Consider the following 17,866-nt stretch of genomic DNA (forward strand, 5'->3'; position numbering starts at 1 on the left):
AGAGGCAAAAGCCTCGTTTTCAGGGATTCTTCAGAGCATCCTCTGTCCTCGGGGCTGAGGGAACATGGGGAGAGCTGGCAGGACCACACAGAGAGGCCCCCATTGATGCCCCACACTTATTGATGCCCTCGTTTTAAAGCCCCAGGCAGCAATTCCCTCTCCAACAGCATGAGAAAATTTCAGTGATTAGCAGCCAGGATCAGCATGGACCATACTCAGGTCCTTTCCCTTCAGTTTATCCCCAGTGGGATCCAACAACCCTTTCTTAATGCAGGAGAAGCACCCTGGTGCCTGCAGGTGAGGCTGTCCCCTTGCTGGGAAGTTTGGCTTCCAGAGTTGACCTCAGTGTACCCCAAAATTGCTGGTCTGTGACTGTTATTAATCCTTGTCTTTGTTGTAAATACAAGGGTAAATGCAGCAGCATTTTGGGGGCAATAATTGAGGAAACACCATCTGCACAGGGACATGGCTTTGGGTTTACCCACCATACATGTGTCCTCTGCAGGAACTACCCCTGTGTCTGCATCAACCCTGATGCCAGCTAAGAAATCCCTTGAACTGCATTTTGAGGTTTATCAAAATAAAGATGAACACCTCCCAGATGATTTCCAGGTGTTGTAGCTAACAAAGGACAGGTACAACAAATGAGATCATTTTGCAGTCTCACTTGCCTTGCTGTGCCCAGGCTGGGTCTCTGTGACAATAAGGAGCTTTTTTGAGTTGCACACAGGGTAACCAGAATCTATCTTGGAGAAAAGAGAGCAGCCCCAGGCCCTTTGCTGTTGAGTGCCTCCTTGTCACATGCCAGCCAAATTCCAGCTGGCGGGAAAGTATCCAGGAGCGTTGCACAGTGAGAGGCAGTGGTGGCTCCTGGTGCCGTGTCATGAGTGTCAAATTGTGAGAGCAGAGACTTCTGCATCACTGCAGGAGCTGATGCTGGGACCAGATTGCTGGGGAGAAGTGCAAGCCCCAGCTGGCTGTTGGTGCTAAGTGATCCCAGGGAGCCTGAGCTCCAGTGTGGCCCTCCTGGCCACAGCTCCCCTGGAAGGGCAGAGCACCCCATCATCTAACACCAAGCACTGAGGCTGTGGGCAGCCAGGGGAATGCTTTGCCTGAGCCCACTTGTGTATGAGAAGCAGGCATGATAGTATGTGACTAAGTGTTAACTCTTCTGCATGAGAAAACAAGACTAGGAGCCATTTGATTTTCAAGGCAGAGCAAAAAAAGCAGGAATTGTCCACTTGCATCAAGCATGGATCTGGAAGCAACGCCTGTGAGTGTGTCACTAATGAGGATCCTGCAAGTGGGAGAGGCGGCAAAGGGCCACAGCCACTCAGTCCTGAGATGTTGCGGGAATGGGTTGGAGATGAGCTGTGGCCTCTGCATTCCCCCCAGGCATACTTCAGCAGGAGAAGCTCAAGTGATGCTCCAAGCATGTGTGTGAGGAAGAGGAGGCGTAACTGGAGACCCCACTCCATCCTGATAGCCACCTCCACCCAATCCTGCAAATTTTGGCACCAGCATCACTGGTCCCCCAGCTTGGCTCTGTGCCAGGGCTACATCCCAGGGGTGTATGGAGGCAGGGGTGGGATGCTGGTGACTGGCACAATCCCCGCTGGTCTGTGTGGCTGTGTCTCCTTCTGGGGAGCAGCCAGCGAGGGGAGGTTTTCTCCGCCAAGGACCACCTCCTCTTCCCCCAGCTCCCCGCCTGCCTCAGAGTCTCTCCGTGGAGACGCGGTGGTGAGGGAGGTCCTCGGCGGCTCCCACTCTCCCACTCCATCTGTTCAGCGCTCCACGCTGCTGTGCCGAGCGCTCGGCTGATGAACGCTGGCCTCTCCTCCAGCCGCGCATCCCTCTGCCCCCTGGGCCAGCCACCCTGGGGTGGGACGGATGCTCTTGGGGCTCCCACACCCCAAACAGTCCCGCAGCTGAGGGGAACCATTCCGGGAGGGCCGGCAGCGAGTGGTTGCCCATGGGGGAAAGACGCGGCGTTTGATTTCCCGCAGGGTAACTCCGGGCTCGGCTTCAGCATAGCGGGAGGAATCGACAACCCCCATGTTCCGGATGACCCGGGTATCTTCATCACCAAGATCATCCCCGGGGGAGCGGCAGCCATGGATGGCCGTCTAGGGTGAGTACAGGGCTGGGGGAGCAGCTCCATCAGGGTGTCACCCAGGATCTCAGCCCAGACCCTCTAGTCCTCTTCCCTGCCACGGCCCTGGCCCCCCCGTGTCTCTTCCCCACAGCTAGATCCTCTCAGTACAGGGATGCCCCTCGGTCCTGGCCACCAGCCTCCTGTCTGTAGCCACCCCTCCTCCCCTCCCTGTGCGAGGTTCCTGCTCCCATCCTTCCAGCCAGAGCCCAGGGCAGGATCCAGTCTTTCCTCTCATATCACACCTCCACCAGGGTTGCACCATGAGGACCAGCCCCACTGCCTCCTGCTTTGGGAGGGACCATGCTCTCACCCCAGCAGGGCAGGATCTGGCCAGCTTGAGCAGCTTTCCTTTGTGTATCTGGAGGAGGGTGGCAGATGTAACCAGAGGAGGGTGGCACAGGCTGGTGGTTCCCCAGGAGAGCTCAGGGCCACGCTGTGCCCACAGGGTGAACGACTGCGTGCTGCGAGGTGAACGACGTGGACGTCTCCGAGGTTGTGCACAGCAAAGCTGTGGAGGCCCTGAAGGAAGCGGGCCCCGTGGTGCGGCTCGTGGTGCGGCGCCGGCAGCCCCCGCCAGAGACCATCATGGAGGTTAACCTTGATGAAGGGCCCCAAAGGTGAGCCCCTCACTCTGCTCGCTTGACTGGGGTGCCTCCCAGGAGGGTATGGGGTGACCCCTCGGTGTGAGATGCCAGGAGATGCGGGGCAGCATCGTGGGGCACGTGGGATGCAAGGTGGCACTGCCGCAGTGCAGGATGCTGCGGGGTGGCCCAGAAGTGTGGGATGCTGTGGGGCACAGGGTATGGGAAAGACCCACAGTGCAGTGAGTGGTGGCTGGGCTGGCTCCAGGCAGCTGCAGGGTGGCCCATTGCCTGCTGAGTTTGGGACAGGGTGAGAAGTCCAGCGAGGCAGAGGGGCCGTGTGCCAGCCTGAGATTCTGTCCATCTGCGTGTCCCTCACCCGCCTTCTCACTCCTCCTCAGGCCTGGGGTTCAGCATTGCAGGGGGCATTGGGAACCAGCACATCCCTGGCGACAACAGCATCTACATCACCAAGATCATCGAGGGAGGTGCTGCCCAAAAGGACGGGCGCCTGCAGATCGGGGACCGGCTGCTTGCGGTAAGCCCCATGGCCACAGCCAGCCGTGAGGTGAAGCTGGGCAGGCTCCACCATGCTGCAGTGCTGATCCTGAGCTCCAACACCCCTCCTGTCAGCAGCCTCATGCCCCTTCCTTTGGGTCCTCACTGGGATGGTGCTGTGGGAGGGGCAGGAGCAATACTGGCTGCAGGCAGGGGGGCCAAACCCAAGGAGATGGGACCCTGTCTTTGGAGATACTGCAGCACCTATCCTGTGGAAAACTGCTCCCCTCCCGCAGGACTGCATTGGTCCCTGCCCTCCCACTCATCCATCTCACCCAGCCCTTTCCCTCCGGCAGGTGAATAACACAAACCTGCAGGACGTGCGGCACGAGGAGGCAGTGGCTGCCCTGAAGAACACCTCTGACATGGTGTACCTGAAAGTGGCCAAGCCCGGCAACATCCACCTCAATGACATGTACGCGCCCCCCGACTACGCCAGCAGTACGTACGCACTGGGCTGGGCACGGGGGCTGGGGGACATGGAGTGTGCTGGGGGGCAAGAAATGCTGGGCTGGTCTGCATGTCCTCGTTGTGCGTGGATTTCTGCTCCTGATGACCTTCTCCTCCCCTGCAGCCTTCTCAGCCTTGGCTGACAACCACATAAGCCATAACTCCAGTCTGGGCTACCTGGGCAGCGTTGAGAGCAAGCCTGCCTATCCCGTCCCAACCCAGGTGACTCCGTCCCGATACTCGCCTATTCCTCGGCACATGATTGGAGACGATGACTTCACCAGGTGAGTACTAGGCATGAGCATCCCCTAAGCCCTGATGCTTCTCCTTTCCTCTCTTTCCCTCTGTGGTGGCTTGACCTCATCCCCACTGCCAGTGCAGAGCCTCAGCCAAAAGCCAAAAGCCTGTAGGTACATGGTGCCCCCATAATGTGCTCTGTGCTCACCCGCCTGCTGTGTCAATCCCTGGCTTGCTGCATCCACTCCCTCTCCGTTCCCCCTCCTGCTCTTTCACAAGCTTTACCCATCTGCATTCTGCTTAGTTCTCCTGCTTGTTTTACAATATCTGGTATACAAGGTGTCCCCTGCCCTTACGGTGCCAGCAGTGCCACAGGCTCCCAGGATGTCCCTAAGTGAAGCTGTGTTGGTGATGAAGGGCTGGGGGGAGCATAGCCTTGCAAACAAATGGGGCTCCTCCTCCCACACTCCTTGAGACTGACATCCCAAACCACCTGCACACAGGTACCATTTCAACAGCTGCCAGCCCCGGGCTTGCCAGCCCCCTGCCCAGCCCTGCCACAGCCCCCTTTGCCCCACTAGAATCATTTATGCAGGTTTGTTTCCAGAAGCCAGGAAATAAAGAGGAGCACAAAGACATTATTGCTCTGAGCCTAAATGTGGTATAAAATTTCTTCAAAGCCTCAAGCTGAGAATGAGAGAGCGAGATCTGGCAGGTCCTGCTCTGCTTGCCCAGGCTTACAGCTTTTGCTCTGCTTGCCACAGCCTCGGGGCCAGTGTTGAGCCTGCTCTGGATTTGGTATCCCCAGGGCCAGGACTGTAGGCTTAGGCTGTATTCTAAGGACCAACACTCAAGTTAGTCTTAAGGCTGGCTCTGCATCTGGAACAAGGTCTCAGGCTGGTTTTGGGGTTGTGTTCACAGTGGAAGATAGCTTCGGCTGGGATTCTCCCATTCTGCACGTCAGTGGTGGATGCTGGCATGGGAGACCATGACTTTCTGTCTGCTGTCAGGTCTGCTGTCCTGGAGAGTGGCTGCACTCGTCTTTGTCACAGGGATTTCTCTTTTCTTGGTGCTCAGCCACGGCTGGGTGCCTTTGCACACCATGACCTGTGCAGCACTGGCTTCCACACACCATCTCTCCCATATGGTCTTGGCACCAATGATGCCAGTTCTACAGCCTGTTTCTGGTGCTGCATCCTCACCAGGTGTAGCAACTCCTGTGCTGTCAGGGCACTAGGGGATGATGCCACAGGCAGTAGCAGTGCTTTCTGCCATTACATTGCACTACAGAAGCACTGAGTCCCAGCACTCGGAAAACACACCAGGGACACTGATCCCATCAGGATGTCCCTTCTTACATGTGCCAGCATTCTTATTTGTAGGTTAGAGAGTGGAAAGAACAGCCCAGCTTAGGCTGGACACAGCCAGTGGCAATGGCACAGTGATGTCTATGCAGTGGCTCAGCAGTGGCTTGGCAGTGACAATGGCACAGTGATGGTTTGGCAGTGGCACAGTGGTGGCTCCCTGTGGTTTGGCAGTGGCAATGGCACAGTGGCGGCTCGGCAGTGGCCCCGGTGCAGCACGTGCCGGTGGCCACTAGAGGATGGTGCTGCCTTTGGAGGGCCACACTGCAGATGGGCTGGCACCACTGGGCCACCGTGCCCAGCCACAGCCCCCTGCTCCCCAATAGATCCATAACCTGCGGTGGGCTCAGCACCTTCCTCATCCACCCCTGGACAGTGCTGAAAGCCTCTTGTGCATCACTGACCCCGCAGGACACCTTCATCACTGAGGGTCTGTTGGCTGTGAGGTACCTGTCTGAGGCTTCATTTCCTCTGTTCATTCCTGTATCTCTCTACCTTCCATCAGTGTCTAGTAGTCCTCATGGGTGCTGGACGTGCTTCCCCTCAGACTGAATTCGGATGGTGGTTCCAGCACATTGCTTGGGCAGCAGCAAAACCCAAAGGGCAGAGCAGGTTCATCTCCTGGTTGGAAGCAGGGTTTGCAGACCCAGAAATCTGACCTAGTTCTTGCCCTGGAAGAACTCTAGCCCTAGGGACAGCTTTGCTGCAGAGGGATTGATAGCTGCAGCCCTCCCTGACCCCTTCCAACTGATCCTGTGCTGCCAACGCCTGCAGGGGCAGGAAGGAGTTAAGCCTGCAGGGACTAGTAGAGCAAAGGCTTTGTCCTTTCAGCACTTCCAGAAAAAACCCTGTGTATGGGTGGGGAAGCCACTGGCCCAGCAGCTGTTGGGAGGCAGAGACAGGCATTGCGGGGCAGTCATTGCACAGAGCATTCTGAACGTTCCTGCCCCTCATGCTTCCCGGCAGTGCTGCCAGCAGAGCCTGCCACACCTCAGTGTTCACTATCAATGCCTCATCATCCATGTCCTACAGGGGACAGCCAGCTCTGTCCCCCTCCAGGCAGCAGCGAGGCCACAGGAGCAAGTGTGACCAGAGACAGGGGACGGGAATGCTGTGCCTAGTGGGAAGCACAGGGACAGAGAGGAGCAGCTGGGGGAGTTGGGAGAGTTGAGCTGTGCTCACTCCAGGGTCTGGGCAGGGCAGGAGCTCATCAAGACCTCACAAGGCATCCTGCACTTCTGTCTATCCATTTCCTGCTCCTCTTGCTCCTTATGAGATGATTGCCTGGAGCTAAGTGATAATTCAGCCCATCAGGACTCCCCCACAGGGAAGGATGGTGGGAGACTTTTCCTGGGGTGCGGGCACATGTTCCTGGAGGTAAATCCTGACACCTGCATCCATTAAAGCACCAAAACCTTTCCCCATCTGCCCAAGTGATGGCAGTGATGCTTCAGCCTGGCCAGAGGGGCTGAAGAAGACTCCAGCCTCACCCATGTGCTGGGAAGCCCGGACACAGACCAGCCTGTCACCAGCTTTGCTGCTTCTCACTCTGATGTCTCCCTGTCCCTTATCTGTCCTTTCAGGGAGCCGCGGAAAATCATCCTGCACAAAGGCTCCACTGGCCTGGGCTTCAACATTGTTGGAGGGGAAGACGGTGAGGGGATCTTTGTGTCCTTCATCCTGGCTGGAGGCCCTGCTGACCTCAGCGGGGAGCTGCGGAGGGGAGACCGCATCCTCTCGGTGAGTAGGTGGGGCACCCACTGCCCCTCCATGGCCTCCCCCAGCCCCGGGAGGACACCTGTCTCCTGCCACTCCAGCAAGACGCAGCTCGATGGGATGCACCCCCAGTGCGGGTGTGGACATGGCTGCGGTGGGGGGCAGCCCCGACGGCCGGGAGGGCCGGGGGCAGGTACCGCGGATGTCGGTATAGAGATGCCGGTACTGGAAGTGCCAGTAGTGGGGCACGGTGGCAGGGTGATGAGGCACTGAGAGTGTGGGTACCATGGCTATCGGTACAGGAGCGGGGCAGCGAGACACAGGGCACACCCCGCCGGTCCGGTCCCGTCCAGCGGAGCCGCTCTGTTCCCCGCAGGTGAACGGCGTGAACCTCCGCAACGCCACCCACGAGCAGGCGGCGGCGGCGCTGAAGCGGGCGGGGCAGACGGTGACCATCATCGCGCAGTACCGGCCCGAAGGTACCGCCACGGGGAAACCGGGAACCGGGAACCGAGACCGGAGCGGGGCGGGGCGGGCGGGGTGTCCCGATGAGGGGGCGGGGCATGCAGATCAGGGGGCGTGGCGGTCGCTGGCGCGCGGGCCGGGGGGCCGGGGCGGGGGCCGGGGGGCGAGGCGCCGATTGGCGCGGGGCGGGGCCCGAGGGCGGGGCGGGCGCCCATTGGCCGGCGCGGCGGGAGGGGGCGTGGCCGCGGCGTCCCGCCGGCCGTGCCTGCGCGGCTTTGTGTGAGGGCCGGGCGGGAGCGGGGCCGCGGCCGCCGCCCCCCGCCGGCAGGTGAGCGCTCCCCGCGGCACCCGGGCCGGGCCGCCCCCCGGCACCGCCGCCGCCACCGGGCTCGGCGGGACGGGTTTCTCTGCGGGGGAGGAGGGAGAGCTCTGCGTGCCCGAGGGCGTCGCCGCGAGGCCCGGCGCCGTGGGGTCCCGCGGGCCTGGCTGGGGCACACCGCGGCCGGGGGGGTGCCCTGGGGGTCCCCCGTGCTGGGGGCGACCCGCCGTGCGGGCGGGGCTGGGTCGGGGTTCGCCCCCACCTCCGAGCATCGCACCTGCGAGCCTGCGGTGAGCGCCGGGCTCTGGTTCCAGCGGCGGCGCGGGGCGGGTGGTCCCGCGGGGGGCAGCGGGAAGGGAGGAGCTGGCAGCTGCCTGCCCGAACCCTCCCTGGACGGCAGCGCTGGAGAGTGGCCCGTTGGCTGGGAGGAGGAGCGCTGGGAGGATCCTCCCCCAGCCAGCGAGGGGCCAGGGGATGCTCCCGGGGCTGTGCCGTGTCCCGACCGGCACCGTGCATGTGCCGGGATGCACCGTTCCCGTCCCTTGGAAAAGGTGTCTCTCCTGAGCCTCACTGGCTTCCTCCACCAGCGGTTCTGGTCCTCTCCAAGGAGGCCAGCGTGCCACCCCTTTGTCTTGTGCCTCCTCAGAGGCATCGCTGGGCAACGTCCTGCTGATCCCTGTCCCTGCTGTTCCTCCTCTGTCCCGTGGCAGAGGCCACTGGGGCGTGGAGTCATTAGTGCTGCTCAGGGCTGTGCTGTGGGTGTGGGGTTTGTTTGTTTTGGCTCTTTTTTTTTTTCTTTCCTTCTTTCTTTCTTTCTTTCCAGGAAGCACTTAATGTTCTTGTATTTCTGGCTCCCTTTGCCACTTGAGATTTGGCAAAGACACCAACCAAGAGTGGTTTTTAAATGTCAAACAGGACAAAATGTTTTCAAACCCCTTTAGACCGAGGAGGAAATGTCAATGCTGTGTAGCTGGTGGCTTTCTGGGTCTGGGATGGCTCCTGGCATGTGTGGGCAGCAGCACCCAGCACCCAGGCTGCAGCCATCCCAGAAAGCAGCGTTGGTGCTGTGGAATACAGGCTGTTGTATTTTGGAAGTTGCTCTCGGTGCTCCAGAGGCTTGAAGGCCTGGGAGCCATGGAGAAAGGTCTCCTGGGTGTGCGTGAGGCTGAGCCTCCTCAAGGGGACGTGTGGTCCCAAATGTTTGCCTTTTCCGTGTTCATCACAGCTGTGGGAAGAGCAGGAGGGCTGGATTGTAGGATGTCCAAAGGAGGAGATGCTGGTGGAAAGGAGATTTGAGACGTTTCTCCCTGTTAGCAGGGGCAGAGGATGGCACCAGTCTCCTATACCTGAGCATGGGTAGAGCTTCTCTTAGGCTGCTGGATGAGAGCACATGTGCTCTGTGTCTGACCTTGTGCAGGTCTCAGGGGGCAAGGGGCCCTCCCTGTGGTGTCCTGCCAGGCACTAGTAGGGAAAAGAAGCAAAGACCAAACCAAGGAAGGCTAGAAGGAGGAGCTGCTGTCCTGCCTTTCTTCTGTGCACCTGGTGCGGTGCCTTTGACCCCTGCTGCATGCCATCGAGGAGGAGGAGGAGGAGTGATGGTTCTTCTGAGTTTTTGTGAGGTCCCTTTCCTCTGAGCACTTCTCCTGCTGACCTTTGCCTGCTGCTATTGCCAGCACTTGGGTTTGGCAATTCCTCTTCCTGCAACAAAGCCTTGATATTCCTCACCTGGAAATACTAAAACTCACGTGATGGTGTTTCTGTGAGCTGGCTGCTCAAAGGGAAGTGCCAGGGCTGTGCAATGACTTCTGAAAGCTTCCAAGCTTTTCCCAGAAGGGCTGTGCTCCCTTCTGCTCGCCTGGGCCTGTGGAGGGAGGTGTCTGTACTTTAACCCAGCGCTAAAATGCCAGAGTGAAGCTGTGGGTAATTTTTGCAGGTGGCTGGGCTGAAGCCTGTGGCTGAGCATCTCTGGACTCTGCTGATTGCCCAGCAGAGCCTGCCCGGGCCTGGGTAAGAGGGTTTGGATACTAGAGAGAGCAGGGCACGTGTGTATGCAGGGCTTTCTGCACGCTCAGGCGTTTCTTTCCAACGCAGCTCCCCTCTCTACCAGCACCTTCTCCTTTGTGCTGTCTCCTGGTGCCCAGAAATCAGCTGCAGCCCCACTGCTTTGTTGGCTGTGCTGGGCACGTTTGCAGGTGTGTCACACACGTATGCTGGTTCGGGGGGGTCCTTGGAGCAGGCGGGTGATCCCTGATAAAGGTCTACAGTCTGCACTCGGGGGTGCAGAGTTGTGTTCTGCTCCCAGCACCGAGCTCACCCCATGGGGCAGAATCAGTCCCAGCTCCAGGGGCACCCATACCCTGGGAAGAGCAGAGCAGTGGGAGGGTAGAGTGGTGTTTTTATCGAGCTGCTGAGTGAGGAGAGCAAACATCCCAGCACGGTGTCCTCCTCCTCGATGGCACTCATGGCAGGAGGTGCCAGGTCCCCTGTTACATACTTTTCAGTTTTGATAAGCGTGTCCTGAACCTGTTGAACACTCAATCCCGTGGGGATCAGCCATGGCTTGCCTCCCTGCTGAGCCATGGGCAAGCTTCCTGGGAGGCTTTCAGCTGCACAGAAGATCTTCCAGCGTGCAGAGGCGAAGTGGCTCAAAGCTGGGGAGCAAAGGCAGGAGCAGTGCTGGCTGGGGGTGTTCTCCTGGTAGTTGTCTCAGAGACTGTTCTAGCATGCCATGAAGAGGGTGCTGGTGGCAGCTGGGAGCATCCTATGCCCTATCCTGGGGTAACCTTGCCTCCTGTGCTCTGGGAGGGAGGTGGTGGGTTTGCTTTGGGGCTGCTGCTCCTCCATTCTGTGCCCTCCCACAGTCGGGGTAAGTGTGGGTTGGTGTCTCCTTGGGGAGACCCTTCCTAGGGCAGGACTGTATTCACTTACCAGAGGATAAAGCCAGAGCAGCCCCTTCTGTGTCCTTCTTCAGGTTTGTGCTTCTTGTCATGCCGATGGGCTTTTCCCACCCAAGGAGCATGGCCACTCCAGCAAAATTTTGAAAGTCCCTTTCCATGTAATGCCCCAGCCAAGGCGGGGGTGTTTGAGAGCTCTGCCTGCATGCAGGGGGTGCATATGCAGTAGCTGACAGAGCAATTACACCCCAAGGCTGCCCTCCTGACACCCCCACCCTGATGCTGGTGCCTCCATTTGCCCTGTGTTTTCTGCCCAATCCTACATCTTCCACACCAGGCTTCCCATAGAAAAGAGTGTCACAGGAGGGATGTGAGACTGTGTAGTGGGAGCAGTGGTCCCTTACATGTGGGGTGTGCAGAAAATCTGTGCCCCCAGCAGGATTTGGGATGACTCAGCTGGGGGCAGGGGTTGTAGTGGTGCTTTCTGGGGGAAATAGCCTTTCTGTACCAAAGAGGCTTTATGAAGCAGCTGTACCCACTCCTGACGGATGCTCCTCTGGGATATAGGAGCTTTTGAGCATCCTGGGGCAGAATGAGCTGTGCAGGGCGAGAGATGTGGAGTGGGATGAAGCTCACTTCCCTCTGCTGGGAGCTCCATAAAACCCTGATGCTGCTTTGGTGTCAGAATTCAATTTTCTTAATAAGCCTTGCCCATGCCTTGTTGCTTCTGTGTTTTCCTCTGCTGGCAGAAAGGCAGGTGGGGCGGTGGGTGCCCTTTGGTGTGGGACAGCTGAGGGTCTGGTGATCTCCACATTAAGAAGCTGTCCCTGCCTCGTGTTGCAGCACCTTTGGATGTTGCATAGCAGAGGAAGGGGCTTCATGGGGAGTTTCTGTGTGCCACGTGGCAGTTTTTGTGTGTCTTGCCTTTCTTTTTTTTTTTTCCAGTCTTTAAGTAAAAACGCATCTTTGGCAACTGGGTGCAGGACAGGGATGCCCAGGTGTGTCCAATTGGAGAGTCAGGAAATGCCAAACTGCAGCTGCATCATCCCATAACCCCAACCTGCACCAAGAGTCCACGGGAGAGGGGCTGGTTCCCAAACACAGCCCATGGAGCATTTCTTAGCAGTGTTGCTGCTCCCCCCGTGTGATGCAGCTCGGTTGAGGCTCTGCTCTGCAGCGAGCACTTGCCTCCACAGCTGAGCTGCTGCGTTCCCCTCCACAAAATTAAAACCCAAACCACTTCTAAACTGCTGGGTTGTGATCTTTGAGGCTTTCTAGGCAAGTCTTACAGCAGAGATAAGGCTAGTCCTCTCTCACCTATAACTGCAGGTTATGCCCAGGGGACAAAATCAAGGGTATGAGGGGACAGCTGATGGGGTGAGCTGTGGCATTGCCAGCAACTTGCCTGGTGTTTTTCACCTGGCAAATTTTCCTGGGCTGGCCCTGGGTAGGGAGGCCAGTGCCTCCACCCTCTGTGTGTCTGCCCGACCTTTACACCCGGCTGAAGGTCGGGCTGGCGCGGGGCGGGTGCTGGGGTGGCGGCTGCTCCTGCCCGGCCTCCTGGCAGGGAGGTGCCAGCAGCTTCTGGAGGGTCCCCCAGCTCTTCCTGCAAGTCTCTGCCGTGGGGATGTAGGAGCAAAAGGTGAATTCCTCTTCCCTGCTCCCCTTCCAAGGGCAGGGGCTGTGTTTTGCCTCCCCTGCCTGCTGGGGAGAGGGGCTCTGCTGCCAAAAGAGCAGTAGGTGGGGACCCCCCAAGTTTCTGCGGTCGTGCTTTGCTGCTCCAGCTGGTGGGTGATGGTCTCCTGGAGGGGTTCTCACTCTCTCTACGTGTTTTGAACTGCTCTGTAGGTCATCAGCTTGCTGAGCCCTGCTGAGTCGTTCATCTCACCTCTTTAGCTTTGCCCTCCCTCGTGTGCAGGGACAGACAGGCTCATGGGCAAGATGCCTCATGGGCAGGCCTCTCTTGGCACTCGGGTGGGGGCAGCTCTGCCTGCACTGACCAGCCCTTTCCCCACAGAGTACAGCCGCTTCGAGTCCAAGATCCACGACCTGAGGGAGCAGATGATGAACAGCAGCATGAGCTCCGGCTCTGGCTCGCTCCGGACAAGTGAGAAGAGATCCCTCTATGTCAGGTAAGGCTCAGCACCCTCCATTCCCTTGCTCCCCGCAGTGGGAGGCAGATGGGATGGTATATCCCCACAGGATGGGGTGCAGGGAGGAATGGCTCAGCCTGGGCTGTGCAGCACCTCTGAGGACAGTGTTTCAGAGGCCAGGGGAGCGAGTGCTGTAGAAGCACCACGAAATCCAGAGGGTGCAGCAGGGAGAGCGGTGCTTTTGCACTGGGTTGCCAAGGACAGGTGCTCTGCACTTGAGTGTCTCTTCCAAGGGCTGCTCCATTTTGGAAAGCAGTGGTGTCTCTACAGAGCCCGGGGTGGCTGCTGGCCATGCCAACCTGCTGAGGACCACTGGAGAGCTGGGAAATAATGGGCACCCAGCCTTGCTTCTGCCCCAGACAGCTCATGGCAGCTTTCAGGGTGCTCTGCTCGAACCACTCCCAACTAACAGGGAGATAGGCTTCTCCATGTCTCCTTCTGCCATTCCTGTGGCAGGATCTGGCTGGATGGGAGATGAGCTCTTAGGAGGATTATTGCTCTGAGCCCTCACTGCACTTTTGGTCTGGAGCCAGGCATGGGGCAGGCAAGGGTTAAACAGCCATGCAGCAATACCTGCTGTGAGTCCTGTGCAGCCAGGACAGCCCCTGCTTGCTGCCTGCCTCCTGGCACCTCATGCCTGCCACAGTGCCAGTGGGGTGACAGCTAATGAGTAATTTTAACTTGGTAATTAAAATAATCCTGTAAATCCTCACCCTGCACAGCCTGTTGCAGGTGGGCCTGGCAGGAGCAGGGCATGCTTCTTCCCTGTGAGAAGGATGGCAAGGGCTGAGGCTGCACGAGCCTCAACCTGCATCTCCCACTGCACGGCTGCTCTGTGGAGGGGTCTTCAGGCATGGTGGACATGATGCAAGCCTGGCCTGGCAGGAGGGGAGAGCTGCAGCTCTGGGTTCCTGCAATTCACACCTTCCCACAAGTCTGTGCAGGCAGCTTGCTTGCTTTAGTATCCCCAGGCTTCCTGGGGGTGTGTGACAAGTGGGCACTATGTTGAATAAACATCATCTTGCTAGTCCTGCCCTTATTTCCCTGCTGTCCTGTGGACACCCTTATGTGTGGAGGAGTTTAGGCCAGTCCAGCTTGAGCCTGTTCCCTGCTTGGAAAGGTGCTGTATGTATCAGAGTATTCCTGTGAACCAGAGAGCTCTCTGTTGCTTCCATGCTGCTCATAGCATCTCTTATCTCTTGGTGCATCTCTCTGTGTGGCTTTGGAGGCCTCCACAGCACTGTGTCCCCTCACATATGCCCAGTGCCTTGCTGAGAGGTTATCCCAGGGGAGAGCTTTCCCCCAGTGTGGCCCTTCACAACATGCTCCAGCTCTGGTCGACACACACCCTGCAAATGTGCTTGCAAGAACTGCTGGGCGCCCAGGCTGCCCCAGCCCTTCTGGGCGGGGTAGTTTCAAGCACAGTTTACCCGAAACCAGCTGAGCTGCTGTGCTGTGGACAGGACATCAATTACAGGACTTGCTACCCAACTGCTTGAGTCAGCCCCATGCAGCTGCACTGCATCCTGAGTGCTGTGGACAGGCTGGAGCTGGGCACCCGAGTGCCTGCTGGAGCCGATGCAGGGGTGCTGGAGCTGCAGCCGTGCAGCATGGGCAGGGACAAGGCAGGTTCGCATTCTGCCTGTCACCTGCCTGCACTGCTGCGGGGCAAAGTCTGCCAGCACTGGGGCCCTGCCGGGTAGGGATGGAGGTCAGGCAGGCATTGTGCCTGGGTACCGGGAGGAAGCCATGGGAGTCCTTGGCACTGCTTCCCTCCCCTCCAGCCAGACCATCTGCTCTCCTGGCTGTTTGTGCTGTGAGCTGGCCTGGGGGCAGAGCGGAGCGACCGTGCTGCCGTCTGGCCCCTGCGCTCTGGGGAGCACCCAGACATGGTGGGTCCTGGGTGCCAGCACAGCCAGGGGCTGGTCTGCAGGAGCATCATGCCTTGGGGAGGCAAATGCCTCGTGTGCCGGCTTTGCAGGTGTCCAGCCCTTGCACAGGTCCTGCTCTGCCTGTCCTGGGATGTCGGTGGCTGCTGCGGGAGGAGCCGCGGGCCCAGCGCTGCTCTGCAGGGCAGGGTGCACGAGTGGGCAGGGCTTCCCTGGGTTTGGGAACCGGCCTGACCAGTTCCCTGGGGCCTTGGCCAGCGGCACAGGCCTCACAGCAGCCTGCCAGCCGCATGCAGCCTTATCTTTTGACCAGGAGCTGCCTGCAAGGCTTATTTACCTCCAGCCAAAGCACCCGTTGGTGCTTTGCTGCCGGCTCCAGTGTGCTGAGGGACGAAGTACGAGACCTGCCCCAGCCCTGAGCAAGCTGGGAAAGGTGAACTGACCCAGTGGCTGAATGTATCTGGATGCATAGGACACACTGGGGCTTGTCCCAAAGAGCCCTCCCCAAGCCACAAGGCAGCCCCTCTTCTCATCCCCATTTGAGACCCAGTCCCAAGTGACCCAAAAGGTTTCATAGCCCAGCACTCCCATGGCAGAAGTGCCATCTCAGCTCTGCTGCTCCATGGGGATGTGCCACGTGGTCCCTTAGCCCTTCCATTTACTGTGTGCTTTTAGACCCCTTTCAGTCTCCTCAGTAGATTTATGGTAATGAGCAGAGCAGAGGATGTCTCTCCTGCTTGAGGAAGGCTTGTTAGTGCCAGGATTAAACCAGCAGTGAGCCAGTGTTTGCAGTGCCTGGGCTCACGGTGGGCTGAGGGGGCGAGCAGGGCCAGTGTCCAGAAGCAAACACAGGGGTTGTGCTGCCAGCAGTGGCAATTTTTAGTGACTCTTCCCTTAGTTTGGTTTGTTGCGCAGTTGATGTGTCAAAGCAGACGTGGTTTGAGATCTGACATAGTAAAATGAGTTGCACATGAAGCCACTGAGAGCAGCTTATGGGTATGTGTGCGAGTAGCGTGTGCAGGAAGAGTAGTGCTCTTCTAGTGAAAAAAAAATCCTTTCTATAGCTGGTTAGTTTAATATTGAAGATAATTTTAAACTAAATAAACTATTCTCAGGAGAGGTATTTAGGAGACTGAAGAGAATCAGCTGTGGAAGCAGATATATATACCCTCAGATGCATTCCTAATTCACAGGCTCTGGACTAACATAAAATGTGTGCTCAAAGCCATCGTGGTCTGGTAGTTTCTGCCTGTGCAACCACCAGCAGTGGGGTCTGATGTTCCCCATCCTGCTCCTTGACACCACAGCCACGGAGGGACAGTTGGGAGCAGCCCTCCTGCAGGCTGCTGCTGTGAGCCTCACCTGCTCTCTAACCACAGGCGCCTGCAGTGCATCTGTGGTTCATGTGCCTCCTGCAGCTGAGGTCAGGAGCGAGCTGTTTTGGCCCAGCACTGTTGTTCTTGCACTGCACACTTCAGGTAGGTGTGCTGAGCCTGCCAGCGGAGGGGTGTGCTGGTGGCTGGCAGCACTGCTCACCTTGGTGGATGGAGTTTTGGTTTAAATCCTCTGAGGTGTGAAGGTGGCAGTGCCCCAGGAGGTTGGCAGTGCTGCTGCCTCGCTGTACTCAGAGAAGGCATCGCTCCTCTCTGCTCCCCCACAGAGCCCTGTTTGACTATGACCGGACCCGGGACAGTTGCCTGCCCAGCCAGGGGCTCAGCTTCTCCTACGGGGACATCCTGCACGTCATCAACGCCTCCGATGACGAGTGGTGGCAAGCCAGGCTCGTCACACCCCACGGCGAGAGCGAGCAGATCGGGGTCATCCCCAGCAAGAAGAGGTGAGTGTCTGCCAGCAGGAGCTGTCACACATGGTGCCTCCTGGTGCCCCCCAACCTCTGTGAGCCCTGCAGCCCTGAGGGCTCTGCTCAGGCTGGGGTCTGCAGTGCACTGCCCTCCGTGGCTGTGCAGCATGCAGGGCACCTCGGTTGCAAGCTGGGGCTTTGTGCGGGTCTCCCTAGGGAGGTGTTTTCCAAAGCTGGGTGAGATTCCAGGTGAGGAGGGGAGTGTTTAGCCCCCTCTGTGGTCCCTGTGGGGATGGAGAGTTGATGTTAGCCAGCCTGGGGTTCCAAGTGGGAGCAGAGTCAGAGCAGTGACTGTGGGCTGCTCCCTGTGTCCTCAGTCAATCTGCCCAGCTCTGCCAGCCAGGTCCCATCAGGTGGGAAGTCACAGAGAGCAGAGGAGCTGGCTGCCCTTGCCTTCAGGTCTGCACAGCCAACCTCACGTCTGTCCTCCATCCCCCTGGGAAGGCTGGTTACTTGTCCCCTGTCCTGCTCCTGCAGCCGCTGGCCTGGGCCAGACCCTGGGCAGGCAGTTCCACGTCTGTCCTTCCCTGGAAAGGTGCTGCCGTTTGCCAAGGGGGCCACCACCTGAGGGTACCTGGAGCTGCTTGAGGAGCCATATGGGCAGCATGGAGGGCACATGCATGGGACTAGCAGCTCTTTCTCCCCTTTAACTTCTGATCAGGGTGGAAAAGAAGGAGAGAGCACGATTGAAAACAGTGAAGTTCCACGCCAGGACTGGCATGATTGAGTCCAACAGGGTAAGTGCCGATCTGGGGCTCAGCGGGGCACCTGGAGCTGGTAACTAGCGAGGGCAGGATGAGTCCCAGCAGCCAGAGCTCCCAGTGGGGCAGCTGGAACAATCCCAAAGCAAAGAGCAATGTCACTGGACCTGCCCCAGGCCCACATCTGCTTGGCACAAACCCCCAGTGACTGTGTAGGAATTGAGCAGAAGAGTCCAGGATGGTGCAGAAGTATTGGGGAAGGAGTCCTGGTTGGAGTGGTGGGGTAGCAGAGCCTGTGTCCAGCAGCTGCCTGCAAACAGCTCATGAAGGTAGCTGCCCTCACGCCTCATGAGCAGTGCTTAACATGCCAACAAGGAAGGGAGAACGGCCTGGCTACCCCTGCAGAGCTGCTGATCGCCCCGTCAGCTTCCCAGCATCCCTTCCACATGTTTTTCTCCATGCTTAATTTTTTTCCTGCATTACAGTTCTCATGTAATCTCCATGATTTCATTTGAGGGTAACT

At 58.5% G+C, this 17,866-nt stretch overlaps 1 protein-coding gene across 1 annotated transcript in view; it reads left to right on the forward strand.

The window, feature by feature from the left end:
* The window catches only part of DLG3 (discs large MAGUK scaffold protein 3), a 77,347-nt gene that overhangs the window by 48,349 nt on the left and 11,132 nt on the right, over positions 1-17,866 (forward strand). The window contains 12 exon segments of the mRNA XM_039378119.1: positions 2,007-2,131; positions 2,601-2,619; positions 2,621-2,752; positions 2,754-2,772; positions 3,138-3,274; positions 3,591-3,735; positions 3,869-4,028; positions 6,929-7,085; positions 7,438-7,540; positions 12,757-12,871; positions 16,442-16,618; positions 17,304-17,379. Coding sequence (XP_039234053.1) covers positions 2,007-2,131; positions 2,601-2,619; positions 2,621-2,752; positions 2,754-2,772; positions 3,138-3,274; positions 3,591-3,735; positions 3,869-4,028; positions 6,929-7,085; positions 7,438-7,540; positions 12,757-12,871; positions 16,442-16,618; positions 17,304-17,379 — 1,365 coding nt within the window.

This window comes from Pipra filicauda, unplaced genomic scaffold, assembly GCF_003945595.2.
Source record: "Pipra filicauda isolate LSUMZ 115617 unplaced genomic scaffold, ASM394559v2 scaffold9_size5747161_pilon, whole genome shotgun sequence".
Classification (NCBI taxonomy): domain Eukaryota; kingdom Metazoa; phylum Chordata; class Aves; order Passeriformes; family Pipridae; genus Pipra; species Pipra filicauda.